The following is a 14,387-nucleotide window of genomic DNA, read 5'->3' on the forward strand; positions in this document are numbered from 1 at the left end:
CCGGGCACATCGCCGCTCCCCGCCTCGGGCGCGGGCTGAGGGAGCTCGCGCAAGGAGCAGTTTGGCCGCGGTGGCTCCGCGGGGGACATCCTCCTCCTCCTCCTGCTGCTGCTGCCGGAGAGGAGCCGTGCGGTTCATCCTGGCTGGGGCTCGCTTGCTGAAGGGCACGTACTTCATGTTACTGATGAAATCAAACGCTGCCTTCTTAAGATTTTTATGAAAATAGGAAGCCGGGCAAAGAGAGACCTCCTTAGTGTCTGTGCTCCGTGAGGGAGAGGCCACCAGGCGAATGCAGCCGTATTAGACAGTGGAGTGTTTGTGAAGAAAGACTTTGGAACCTGGGCTTGTTTAATGCTGGCATTTAAAAACCTTTTTGACTCTTCCGTCTATATGCAACATTCTTCGTGTATGATAGATTCTTCATGTATGATAGATTCTATTTACAACATTCTTCCTATCTTCGTATCTGTATAATACCTTTGGCTATGCTGATATAAGGACATATGAAGGAAGGAAGATTTGAAGCTAGGGGCGATACCTTTCATTAGACTTAACTACTATGGTTTGGCCTAATAAAGACAAACTTTAGAATATGAAAGAGTTATCTTAAACCTGAATTAGCTGACAATGGAAAGATACTATTGGAAAAGTAGTAATACAGTTAGTTGTTATAATCGTTTAGTTTTAATGATGAATATCTTTTAAACAGTTTTCATAACTGGTATAAGTACAAAACAAAATATAATTCTGTGAAATGGTGCTATTTAATACTGTCTGTAGGTGAGTCCTAGCTCTTTTGAACTTGTAAACCTTACATTTGTATTTTACATTTTTAAAGATTTATATAAAACCACCAGGGTAACATTTGGCATGTTAAATGTTTCACAGGAAAATGATGCAAAATGTCCATCTGGCTCCTGAGAACGATGAAGATGATCTCTATTCTGGCTACAATGATTATAATCCCATGTTTGATACAGAGGTAAAAATATTTGCTATTTTCCACCTTTCCCATAGATAGAATTATAATTTAGAAGTACAAGATAAGAACTTGTGTACAACTTTACTACTGCTTTGAAGTGAAATGTACTTTATTTAGCAAAAAACATAAAAAGCTTCTCCAAGATTTTTTTGACTAGTTAATTCTTTGATAGTTTTCTATTCCAGCAAAGGAGTTGTGTACATCTCAGGAAACCTAATACACTATAACAGTTAGAATTTATGAAGTATAAAATCTTAGTTATTTGTAGGCACATTCAGTGTGGTGTTTCCCAGATTATGTGCAGGAGCTCGTTTACTGACAAAAGAGGCTACTCATTGGCCAATAGGTCACTGATCTCTTGCTGAGCTGCTGCTGCTGGAGCTCACAGTGAAATGGAATACTGTAGGTCTCTGTGCAATCTGGGGTGTCTTAAGATAGCCCTGCAGACCACTTTCTGGTAACTGCTGGTATGGTGGAATTGGAACAACAGTGGGCTCATTTGATCCAAACCCACTAGACGTGGCATCCTGTGTGAAATCCCAATGCCAAATTCACAGGAGTTGCAGCATGACCTGAGAGACATGAGATGTCTTAATGTATTGGGATGGCAGGTCTTAATGTTAAAATTTAGAAATAGTGTGAGTAGTAAACATTTGGATGGAGATAAAATTTCATATTTTATCACTTCAGCACTGCTTCCTCAGTATGTTTTTACTTTTCAGAGAATAATGAGTTTTTAGATTTCCTAGTCTAAAATACCAAAAAAGATAGACAAATACTGTCGTTGTAATTTAATGGCAGTAAAACCTGTTCTTCAGTTATCTTCAGGTCAAGTATTTTGGGAAGAATTACTGTGTTTTTACCTTTCTGCTTTTAGTAGTCTGAAGGTTCTGGAATTGTGGCTTTGGGTGTTGTCATTTTAAAAGGGTTGATGTTTTTATTTTATCTTTTCTAGGATTTAGAAAACGATGTAGCTTTTCAACAGGCAGCAAGAACAAGTCATGGAAGAAGACCCCCTGTAAGTACCTTTGAAAATACATTGCAATAATGTAAAGCTTCTCTAGAGCCTTAGCTCGAACTTTGGCACTGATACAAACCAGAGAATCTCTTACCTTTTGGGTTTTGTCTACTACTAACATGAAGATACAGGCTTCAGTTATGCATATGAAAAATAAGTAAAATTTAGCAGAGCCTGATTAACTTCATTGCATTCTGGAGTTAATCTAGAACAACAAGGAACTTTGGTTGAAAATGCGTCTTCCTGTTTGATAAAATGAGGTAAAGCCTCGTTCAAGAACAAAATTATACATTCACAAAGGACTTTGTTTAATATTCCAAACATAGAATTACTGGCTCTGATGTACCGTTACAGGGTTGAAATATATACTAGACAGTGGGATTTAGAAAGTCATGTGCTATTGTTCTGGTAACTTTTTCCTCCATATTAACGTAACTGACATCAATTCCCTTATTTTCATCTAGCTTTGACTTAATCTTACATCAGTTTTCAAAACCAAATATGAAGTTCGTACCTGCACTTTAGAAGTACCTACTGAATGCCTAAAGAAGAGCTGGAACTGTCTGATTGTTACTTCTTTGCCAGAATAATCTGCTTCTACAATGAGAATTCTTTCTGTAACAGTTGAAGCATTATATCTGTGAAATCACTACAGAACTTATATAGAAAGACTAATAATTGACACATACGGTTGTTAATTGGTGAGGATTTTTTTTTTGGTTCTTTTTTTTTTTTCCCATTCAGGTGACAGCCAAAATTCCTGGCTCAGCAAGTTCAAGACCTTTAGCTACTGGATTTGGGGTAGGTTTTTGTTCTATTGTATCCCTAATGAAAATGGTATTTACCAAAAATTAAATGTAACATTTAATTCCTCGCACAAAGTGAGATTATTTTGTTTTTTCTCCCAAACCATACTGTAAATCTACTTCCATACTTCATAAGGCATTAGAATCCAAGGAATTAACCAGATTCTCTTGCAGGGGAAACTGAATAGCTTGTTATTTTGACTTGGGAAAATTTTTCTGGAAGTCTGAGTTGTTTATCCGCAACAACAGAACTAGAATTTCCAAGGCATTGTCCACAATACTGTATCTTTTGCTCCACAGATTTGCTTCTCCTACACAATAATCCTTGCTGAGGTACATTAATCCTTAGCAGTAAAAATGAAAAACAATCATGGTGTATGTGGATAGTGAGTATAATAGTAAGACATAGGCCTTTGAGTGGGAAGTAGGGGAATACTTTTTCATGGCCTGAAACGCTTAATTTTTGTCCGTTTGTATTGTATATTTGTAGCAAGCTTTAGCACTTACTAATAAATGTTTCACATTTGTTTCTTTACATTTTTAACCTTCTGCAGGAAGACAGTATGTGTCATTCAGGAAATGGAAGAGATATCCATTGGCAGTTAAAAAGTGTGTCTGTATTTATGATAAAATAAATCTGCATGAAAGTAAAATTTAAGAATTAATTCAGGGACAGATTTTATCAGCTCTACTCAGAATTTTACTGAAGTATCTTGTGTAAATCACTTGTTCAATTTGAAGATAGTAATTTCAATAATTTAATAATGGAAAGCACTGCTGCCTCAGATAATTTTCTGAGGGAACTCCACAACATTTGCACTAGCCTGCAGGTTTTACCTCAAGTGCTAAGAGAGAAACGGCAGGCAAATTCCCTCAAGTTCCCTCTTTTTAAATGAGCTGACAGAAGTATCCAAATACATAAAAAAAAACCTTATTGCAAATTTGTGCTAACAGAAGTGTTCAACATCTTTAAGTCTGCCAGGCACTGGCAGTGTATTGTTTATGAATAACATAAATGGGAACTTTGCTATGAAGTTATGTGAGAGCTCAACTTTTAAACCTCAGCTTTGAGAAGACTGTACTTAGGCTTCTTATGCTTTCTGAATGCCAGTTTCAAACGATTTACTTATTTTTTTAGCCAAAGACAACTTTACCTTCATCTATGGGAAGACCAATGACAGGAGGTATACAGGTAAAGATTCAATATGTACGTTTTATATTCATTTGGAACAATAAAGTTTTCGGATAAGTGTTTGATACAAGTATTTTTAAAAGATTGTAATATTTAAGTAATAAAAGCATTTAAAAAAATGTTTTCAGTTGAGTGGGGTGGTAACTAATTTTTGTATTTAAAGGTTTTGTAGTATATAATTATATATAAATAATAAAATATATAAAATTATATATCTCTAAATACATATAATGATGTCTGTATTGTCCACAATATAATTTTTAGTAAGTCTAATTTAATATATCTTCTTCTTTGTTTGAGGATGGGGTTTCTCGACCAATGACAGCAGTGCAAGCTGCAGGTTATACTAAGGCAGCTATGAGAGGTATGGTTTGTAGAAACTGCCAGCTGCCCCAGGGAGATGTTATTTTATAATTTTCAGTACGCTGTTAATTTTGCAGGTTCTTCATTTGATCCTCTTGGCCAAGCAAGAGGTCCTGCTCCACCTCTGGAAAAGAAAAATTCAGACAGGTTTGTTCAGCTTTGCATTAAATTATTTCAAAGCATTAACAGCAACAGAAAGCCAACCATGCATAGAGTTCAAAAACATCCAGGCAGTTACAAAACCTTGAGAGGCCAAACTCTTAACTTTGTGGAATAATGCCACAAACAGTATACATGTAGTTAGCTGACTTGCTGGAGCACTTACATTGACTTTCAGGAACATTTGATTTCAGTGATTTCTAGTTCTGAATAGCTCAGCAGCCTGGACGTAGGTGTTGTCACACAAATGCTGTTCTATAGAACTGTGGAGGATCGTGGAAGTGTGTGTGACAGGCAAGGAACACCATGATTCTTGCAGCTCTCTGGGAAGAATTTGAGGGAATTTGAGGGAATTTGCCTGCCGTTTCTCTCTTAGCACTTGAGGTAAAATTTGCAGGCTAGTGCAAATGTTGTGGAGTTCCCTCAGAAAATGTCGTTGAGCTTTCCAATACAAAAGTTACGTTCCCCAAATGTAACTATGTAGGAACAGGGAATCCTACTGAAATGCTCAATTATTTAGCAGACAAAAAAATCTAGATGAATAACAACTTTTTGTTATAATCTGCATGTGCAAGCAGTACTTTGGAGTTATCTGTGTAAATAAAGGTTCAATTAATTGCTTTTAATGTGATATTTCATTTCACTAGGTGTTTGACTTGAAACACCTTATCTGTTGTTCTGTTGTTACTTCTCCTGAACAAGCTGAGTTAATGAAATTTACCTGTCTGTATTGTTCTCTTAAGAGGATTTATGTTTTCTTAGGTCTCTGTTCTCAAATTGAAAGTGCGAATGTGATATCTTTGGAGGATCTTCTTTGGGCATAGTTTCTTGTGATATTTTCATTGATGGGAAAACCAGTTAGTTGCGACGTGTGATACATCACTGTGCTGTTTTACTGAGTAGTGTGTAAAAGAATTGAATTATGTGTAAAAGCTTAGTGTTTGCAGTTATGTTACTAGTGTTAATCCTTTTATTGTTATTTTTGTTTTAGTCCAGAAGAGAAGTTGAGGCAGTTGGAAAAAAAAGTGAATGAACTGGTTGAAGAAAGCTGTGTTGCCAACAGCTGTGGAGACTTGAAATTGGTAATTTTTCTAGATTTCACTTTTGCTGTTGTGTGAAGAACAATTTGTGTAGATAAGTGTTTCGTCTGTTATAGAGGGTACTAGAGCAATGTTGTGCCTGTGAATAGTGGCTAAGTAACAGGCTCTCACCCATTTGATTTACATCTAGTGTAGATGTTTTTGGAGAGCTCAAGCTGTTTGGACAAATTAGCACTTTTAATGAATGTGGTCTTTCTGTTTGACACAAAGGGATATTTTTCTATGCTACTCCGATTCAGACAATTTCAAATATCTCCGTAGGTCTTATGAAATGTGGTGGGTACAGCATCATTTAATCTTACTTCAACTGTCTTAATGTACTGGATCTGTTGGTAGATTATCTTTTTTCAGATGTCTTTGTTTTTGCTTTGAGATCTAGAATTCATTCAGCTTTCAGGAGATGAGCTAACTTGTTTTGTTAATTTTTCCTGAGCTCCTTGCATGTATATTCTAGAATATTCTTTTTTTCTTGATGTCAAAGGGTTGTTTCTTATGTAGATTATATCAGACTATTCTAGGGGTCCTCTAGAACGTTTGTGTTAGTTTCTGGTAAGTCCAGCAGAATATCCATTTTTCTGCAAAAGCCATCAAAGTTGCCAACTCATTATCTATAGAAGAGTCAAGTTGGATTTGCCTTCTGTCATAAGGGATAATAATCAAGCTGTATCTTGAAGTACTTCCTTCATTGCTGGCTGCCAAATCGCTACCTGGAGTGGTAACCATTACTTTCTTAATCATTGTACCCTTGTGAAGGCATACAGGACTGCTAATGGCACTTCCTAGACCCAGAGCATTAGTTGTGCAAAGGGTCTTGACACCAGTCTGCAGAGAATTATAATTGGGTATGTACATGTGACATAACCACTGTGGATAGATAAAAAGGGAAAGCAGTTTACCAGCATCAAGAATTAGTGAAGGTGTATGTACAGAATACATTTGTGTGGTTGTAACGTGCATGTTTATTTCTTGCCTTCACTTACTTCCTTCCAACACTTGCCTGCGCTGAGATTCTGCAATAAGAAAACATGCCAAACCTAATTGCTCCCTCTTTTTTTTCCTTTAACCATTTCTGTGCACTTTCTGTGATTAATACAAGTAGAATAATCGTCTAGGATCATGATAATGTAGTGATTATGGCATATGCATGTGTGTGACTGTACTTCTCTAAAATTATACAGCTAAATAGACTGTATGTTTAGTGCTAAGTAACACCTTTTTGTGGGTTATAGTGCCTTTTTTCAGGCATTTGGTACAGTCTATGCATCTAAAGAAAATAGACATGAGTATATTCTCTTCATACTTTTTTGAGTATACTTTTGTCATCTTGGGTCAGTAAGATTCAAGGCACTGTTAAATTCTAGCATTTTGTTTAAGGCTCTGGAAAAAGCAAAAGAGGCTGGAAGACAGGAAAGAGAATTGCTGAGACAACGTGAACAAATTACTCCTCCAGAAAATATCAACTTAGACCTCACTTACTCAGTAAGTGCTTAGAAATCTTCAGTGATTGAAATGTTGCTAAAAACCCCCCTGAACAGATATTTCAGTGTTTCCTGAAGTGTGTGTGTTGTAATGCTCCTAGCAGGGTACCAGAGGAGATCCATTTATGTCATTGAGTCTATTACCGTGTCATCTCAAGTACCAGAGAAACCATGTACTCAATGTTAAGTGGAGAAGGATGCCCATGAATATCTACTCCAGCTATCTACTCACATGCAAAACTTGCATATCAAAACGTAACAGATATAAACCCTGTACTTCAGAAATAAATAGTCTAGAAAATGTGACATGCCAAGAGAAGAAAACAGGAAAGATCAGATGCTGTCTTTAAATTAAACCATAAAGTGACAGAGAATGTATTACATGAAATAGAATACAGTAATATTCTTGAATCTTAAAGCAGATATCTAGATTTACATTCTGGTTTTCAAATTAATAGTAGACTTTTTTTAAAAAAAAAGGGTACAAGGTGTATAAAAATACTAGAGGTGTGTTTAAAGCTGTACCCTGGGTAGTGCTGTAGAGACAACTATTAACAATTAAATTAGGCAGACCTAATAGTTTATTTTACTGTGAAGGTCAGGGTAAAGCTGGGGAAAAAATGCGGAGGTGTTTTACCTGACACCAGCAGAACTTGTGTTTTGAAACAGCAGTTTGGAAAAATTCTGTCTTTCTAAACTGAGTGACCTCGGGCAGTGGGACTGTTTTCCACATGTTGGGAGCCATAAATTACACACAGTTTCTGAGAATGAGCTTGTATGAATATTTATTAATAACTTTGTATTATAACATTGCGTTTACTTGGATTTAAGGCTCACTTAGTATGACTTTGAAGGGTAGTTATTTATGTACAAAATAAAATAATTACCTAGAATAAGTATCTTTTAAACTTGTTTCCTCTATGTCCATATGCAAGAACAAAGGAACATTAAAGATGGGAAGCTTAAAACTGGTACAAACAGGACTTCCAAAGTAAAATTAATTTCAAATTATCTATTATGAATTCAAGTTTATTACTGTTGAGAGGACAATGTATTTTGTTGTACCTATAATTCCAATTTTCTATAGGTTCTTCTCAATCTGGCCAGTCAGTATGCTGCTAATGAAATGTATGCTGAAGCACTGACTACTTACCAAGTCATAGTGAAGAATAAGATGTTCACCAGTGGAGGTAGGTTATATTCTAAGGTGGATTAAAATTGGTAGTTAGGCATTCAAAATGAGGGCTGCATCTGTATGGTGTTGATTCACAGAGATCTCAGCCCTCAGAGTCAGCTGGTCAGAGGGGGCAACAGATAGCCAGTCTCTGACTTGGAGAGGCAAACCACATTAGGTTACACTGACTCATGAAATCTTTTTTTTCCATAGGCTAAGCTAAACATAAAGACAAGTCTATAATTTTCTCATGGCACACACACTATGGTGTCTGCTCTAATACTAATTTTTTCTCTTTTGATTTGGCTTTTCCCTCCTGAAAGATTCTTTTAGTATTTTGCACATCTTTGAGACAACCACAGTGCACTTTTCTTAGAGATGTTGATGTGCAGCTGTTTTTCTGGAGAGCACTGTAAATAATCTCTACCTCATCCCTCAGTTCATAGTCAAAATCAGAATACATCTTACATGGTAGTTCTTTCCTAGGTTTCATCAGTACTTCATCTTCTCCTGGGTGAAGGCAGTTCTGTGCAGTGCTGCTTTAAAGGGACACTGGTATCCTGTAATGAAGACAAATTTATTAGGAAGTTGTTCTACTGTGCCACTTTGAAACAATTTAAAAATCTTGTAACTCATTGACTTCTTTTGATAGGTATACTGAAGGTAAATATGGGAAATATATATTTAAAACAGCGGAACTATTCCAAAGCTATCAAATTCTACCGTATGGCTCTAGACCAGATTACTAGTGCCCACAAAGAGATGAGGTGAGTTTCTTCTAGGAGGCCTGCTTATGAAACACAAGATTTGGATACAATATGATTTGAGAGTTAAAAATATAACCTAATCCTGATTTCTTTACTTAGGATGAAAATAATGGAAAATATTGGAGTTGCATTTATTAAAACTGGCCAATACGTTGATGCCATTTCTTCATTTGAAGATATAATGAGCATATCCCCAAACCTGAAGGCAGGCTTCAACTTGATCCTATGTTATTTTGCTATTGGAAATGGTGAGCAAATGAAGAAAGCCTTCAAAAAACTGATTGCAGTTCCTTTGGAAGTAGATTTTGATGACAAATACATTTCATTAAATGTAAGTTTGAAAAAAAGAAACTGTGTCTTTACATAGTAAATTGGGAGAAAGAGGGAGATATATGTAATGCTTGGAAAGTACTGAATATGTAAATCAATGTGTACTTAGATATCTAAAATAACTTTTTTTTTACCAACATGAATTTAGTGTGACACTACTGCTTGGAAGTGTAAAATAATGGAAGAAAATTCAAAGCCTTTCTTCTCAAAAGATATGATGTACATAAAATCCACACCATTTTCTTTTGAATTTAATTATTAGTTCTTTTAGAGCTAGCTGGAAAGATAGAAATCATAAGATGATCATGTGAATTATTGTAATGAGAAGGTAGCACAAGTCCTTCTCTGCTGAATGCAGTTCAGCAAATGCTTATTTTTAAGCATGAGAATATTCTCACTCTGCAGCCTTCCCAGTCTGATATACATGACACGATCTACATCCATTAACAACCCTAACGTGAGCTGTGACAACATATATGAGCAGAAGAACAGGACTGAAGTAGTTGTAATGCCAAATTTCAGATTTTACAGTTAGAAAACTACTTTAAACTGAAGCTAGCTTTTTCAAATGTGGAAAGTAAGTGACATTATAGACTATGTATTCTGCATCAATTTATGTTTGCAGTCGTATTATCTATAAAATAATTAAAATGTTTGTATACTGGCATAATTTGCAGTTATTTTGTCCCCCTTCAGGATGATCTACATACCAATTTACTGCTCGAAGCCATTAAAAATGACAGTATAAGTCAAATGGAACGTGAGAGGTAATGATGGAATCTGTTCTTTTTTGACTGTGGTGCCTGGATTTTAGCTCCTGAAAGGATTATCGGACTCTCACCTGTCCACAGCTCTTGTTACGAAAGTGTCATAATTCTTAGGAAAGAACACACTCAGAAGAACCAGTTGGATCACTCAGTTTAGTGTACTGCACTAAAGTAGAATATCTGCCCCAAATGATCTAGGTTACGTTGCTTAAAACTTGCAGCATTAGAGATTTTTTAAGAATACAACTACAGTGTGCGGTGAAAGGAAAATAGAAAAAACTGATACAGGGCAAGATACAGGGCAGTGTCAAGATACAGGTAGCAGGGGACTGGTTAGACTGACTTCTGAGATTGTCCTGAGTGCAGGAAGAAGCAGGAACAAGATTTGTGTTGGTTTTTTTTTTCTATACATGTTTTTGAAATGATGACATAGAATGGTTTGGGTTGAAAGGGACCTTAAGGATCATCCAGTTCCAACCCCTCTACCATGGGCAGGGACACCTTCCACTGGACCAAGTTGCTCCAAGTCCCACCAAGCTGGCCTTGAACACTTCCAGGAATGGGGCATCCACAACTTATCTGAGGCCACCAGTGCCCCACTACCCTTGCAGTGAAGAATTTCTTTAATATTTTTATGTTGTGTCTTTGTTTGGTTTTCTTTTTCCTTAGGAAATCCATGGCAGAGGAATACATCATGACGGCTGCTAAACTCATTGCACCAGTAATTGAGACATCTTTTGCAGTAGGCTATGACTGGTAAGAGTCAAATGGGGCTTCTTTTTTTCTAAACTATATGTGAGTCTCTTGTGCTGGTTATGAAACTAGATTCACAAACATAAACAGCCTGGGAAACATAAGCCCCACATCTCCAATGTAGTATCCAGGCTGTTTACAGTTTGCCTCCATAATCCTATGGAGAAGAATAAAACAAAGCATTAGAGTCCATCATTGAAACTCAGCTGTTAAATATATATTTTGCACTGTTCTGTATTCACGCAGAAAGAACTTCTAAAAGCTCAATTGAATTTGAAAATTCAACTTGAAAATTGAAAAGCTTTTAAAAATCTCAGTAAACAAACGCTATATGGAAGGTAATGATCACTACTCTTTAGTGTAAGTTTGAAGATAGCATGATGAAAACTTGGGGTGCCCAAGAAGTTTTCATTACTCCATAGACTCATTATATAAAATACTTAAATCCAAATTTTTATTGGAAAGGTTTATTTGCATTTCATTTAAAAACTTAATATTTTTAAATGTAAACTTAATCTACCATTTCTTAAACATTTTACAAGTATATACAGGGATAGGCTGCTGATACAGTTCACCATTTGAACTTTATTTTTTAATTTATAGGTTAGCTTTTGCTTTCTGTGGTATTTTCCAAAGGAGAATACTCTTCTCTTTAAAACAAAATCAAGTAGACACACTTACTGTAATGACAATATAAAAATGATTTGTATAACTTTCCCAAGATGTATTTTAAACTTACTTTTAGTTTTCGATTATAAGGACTTTGATATTTTTATGTATTTTTAGTAACACTGGAAAATAACATGTACACAAATGAGTGTTGTGTATCTGCAGGCACAAAATTACTTACATGTTCAGTGTTTGGGTAGTGAAGGACATCTGTTGAGAAAAGAGGACTGTCCTTTGCCTGGGGTTTTTGGCCTGTTAGGATTATTTTCAAATTGTGCAGATCCTATAATTATAATTTACAAGGATTTTTATACTAATATGAAATAATCTCTCACACAGATGTGCTTTGTCTGCTAGGGTCCACAAGGTGGTGTTTGATGGTTTAATAATCACTATAATCTTACAATTTCACTACTTCTGCCATTCTGAATTATCAGAACTTAAACAGTATGTCCTGTGAAAATTAGCTTGCCACTTTAGAATTTGTTAGCATGAGTAAGTCGTATTTGTTTGCTCTGTATCTTGTTGTTTTTTTTTTTTTTCAGGAAAATTGGAAAAGGTTGTCAGATACTGTTTTCTTAGTGCTATCCACAGAATACTTGTCATGAAGTAACACACTCTTTTATGTGTTCTGGCTAGTTAGACAACTTCTGGTGAGATATGTGGGATTGTTTTGTGTGTATCAGGACAGATCTACTCTCTGTTATTTTAGGCTGAGGTATTTGAGCCCAGTGAAAAAGTTTAACCAGCAGTTTGAGCTTGGTTTTTCAAATGATAAACTTTTTAATGAGTCCTCTGAGTATTAAATGTGCTTTTAATCAGATTAATTGTCTTTAGAGAAATTAAGTGGGGACAAATAGTCTTTGGATTTCATAACTTCTTACTTAAAACGTGACATAGTCATGGGACTATTCTGTCATATTCCAAAAAGAACAGTTGGATAGTTAGATCTCATTGCATTTTATAGTTAAAAGATGTTAGCAGTAGCAGTTGAAAACTTTTTTGACTTTGCAAAGACATCTATAATAAAAGAAGAAATTACTATTATTTAATATATTATTTCCTCCAGCATAAAAGACATTTGTATAGAGACTGTCCATGTGCCAACCCAATTACAGCAGGAGGCAGTTTGTTAAATTAAACTTCTGTTGGCAATGTAGCCAACTGTGGGAAGGAAAGAAGTCAGCTCTCCACCAGTTGAAAAAATAGAGGAAGGGATGAAGGAAACATCCTGCAAGTTGTTCATTGACTGTGCTTAATTACCAGCTGTTTGAGAGAACAGTATGTACATGCAATAGAGGTCTTGCTTCATATGATCAGGCAGCTTAAGGTAGACCACATCGAACCCTGGAAGATGGAGTTTGTGAATGAACATCTGAACTGTCTGCTGCATTCTCTTCTGCACTCATTTTGCAGAAGACCCTAAGCCACAAATAACTGGGAGATGACCAGAAAGAGGTTTATTATTATGACTTTATTATTATTATGGAGCTCAGGGACACAATCTGCAGTCTCTGCAGTTTGTTGACTAATCTGGTCTACAGGTTTGGTAATATATGCAACAGGAGATGAGGTTTGAAAAACCACCATATAGAATGTATCCAAAGAAAATAGTTTGAAAAATTGTCTTAGTGAGTTTTTGATATCAAGTATTGCTCAGTGGTGAAAAATAAATTGATATTTAGACAGCTGGCTTAAAAAAAAAAAAAGAGATAGCAGAGGTACTATTATGAAGGTAAGTTATGGGTATAAATATTTTCTCAAATATTTTTTAATCAGAGTGCTCTTTTCCTCTGTGAAGAAAGATTAGCTAAGAAAAACTGAATTTGGAACACAAATTAGATGCAAAAGTGTATAACTTAGAGGGGTTTGCACAGGTGCATTTTGTTTGTCTTTATGGATCGCTTCTGTTGCAGGTGTGTCGATGCGGTAAAAGCTTCCCACTATGTAGAGTTAGCCAATGACCTGGAAATAAATAAAGCCACTACTTACTTGAGGCAGCAGAATTTTAACCAGGTATAGTAACTTTTCACATTACTGCTTTTACTGTATTTGCAAAGATACCTTTCTTAGCCAGAGCATATTTTTTGGTGAGGGAAAGAATGATTTATGCAAACAAAATTATTTTGATGCTGATCAGTAAAATAACTTTATAAAAACAATGGCAAGAGATGAGTTTTATCTAAACAAAATTTCTGCCACAGAACCTGGCGTGAATGCGCTTCAAAATCAAGACACCTAGATTTAGTTATCTTCACTGGGTGTCCAAGCTGTCATTACAGTTAGTGGAACTGAGGTTAGTACAGTCAATAGAGCCTAGAAAGCTTGTTGCTAATCAACATGAAGGTGTTTTCATTAATATGAGCCGAATCTTGTTAGGTTGACTGTAGTACCAAAATATATGCAGCTGCACTTCATGTGTATCATTAATGTTTATGCTCTGGTATTCTCACTGTTCCCCACGTACTGCAGCTTTTATAGGATTTTACTATAAACTGTTCTTATACTTTAGTCGACCCTCCTATCATTCCATTGAAATACAAATTGAAATTAAATTAAGCGTCTGCTCAGGAGCTTGGACAGTTCTGCATGTCTTATAAAAATGCTTGCCCCTCTGGAGAGCACAGAGGGCTGGCTGAATCACCAGTACTGGGAAGATATTACAGCAGTTTAAGCAACAGTGTGTATTAGCAAATGAAAAAAAGTCATAGAAAAGATACAGTATTAGTACTTCCGAGTAAAAGTATAGCTCATTGCTCAAAATTCAATAGCTTGCAGAAGTTCAGAAGATTGATCTACAAAAACCATTGTGACTTTGTATTTTTTTAT

The 14,387-nt window shown here is 35.8% G+C and overlaps 1 protein-coding gene across 3 annotated transcripts in view; it reads left to right on the forward strand.

Annotated features, from left to right (window-relative positions):
- The first annotated feature begins 66 nt into the window (after window positions 1-66).
- IFT88 (intraflagellar transport 88) overlaps window positions 67-14,387 on the forward strand; it is a 44,593-nt gene continuing 30,272 nt past the window's right edge. For 2 of the 3 annotated variants that reach the window (XM_018071339.2, XM_029960901.1), the window contains exons 1-14: window positions 893-982; window positions 1,938-2,000; window positions 2,745-2,801; window positions 3,945-3,998; window positions 4,299-4,362; window positions 4,439-4,508; window positions 5,512-5,602; window positions 6,995-7,099; window positions 8,186-8,288; window positions 8,925-9,039; window positions 9,139-9,370; window positions 10,066-10,136; window positions 10,806-10,892; window positions 13,475-13,574. In XM_018071339.2, coding sequence (XP_017926828.1) covers window positions 893-982; window positions 1,938-2,000; window positions 2,745-2,801; window positions 3,945-3,998; window positions 4,299-4,362; window positions 4,439-4,508; window positions 5,512-5,602; window positions 6,995-7,099; window positions 8,186-8,288; window positions 8,925-9,039; window positions 9,139-9,370; window positions 10,066-10,136; window positions 10,806-10,892; window positions 13,475-13,574 — 1,302 coding nt within the window. Of the gene's footprint in view, window positions 165-888; window positions 983-1,937; window positions 2,001-2,744; window positions 2,802-3,944; window positions 3,999-4,298; window positions 4,363-4,438; window positions 4,509-5,511; window positions 5,603-6,994; window positions 7,100-8,185; window positions 8,289-8,924; window positions 9,040-9,138; window positions 9,371-10,065; window positions 10,137-10,805; window positions 10,893-13,474; window positions 13,575-14,387 lie in introns of those variants that run through there. The other variant, XM_018071341.2, reaches the window with a different exon arrangement.

The sequence above is a fragment of the Manacus vitellinus genome, unplaced genomic scaffold, assembly GCF_001715985.3.
Source record: "Manacus vitellinus isolate BGI_N305 unplaced genomic scaffold, ASM171598v3 scaffold_2_pilon, whole genome shotgun sequence".
NCBI classification, from domain to species: Eukaryota; Metazoa; Chordata; class Aves; order Passeriformes; family Pipridae; genus Manacus; species Manacus vitellinus.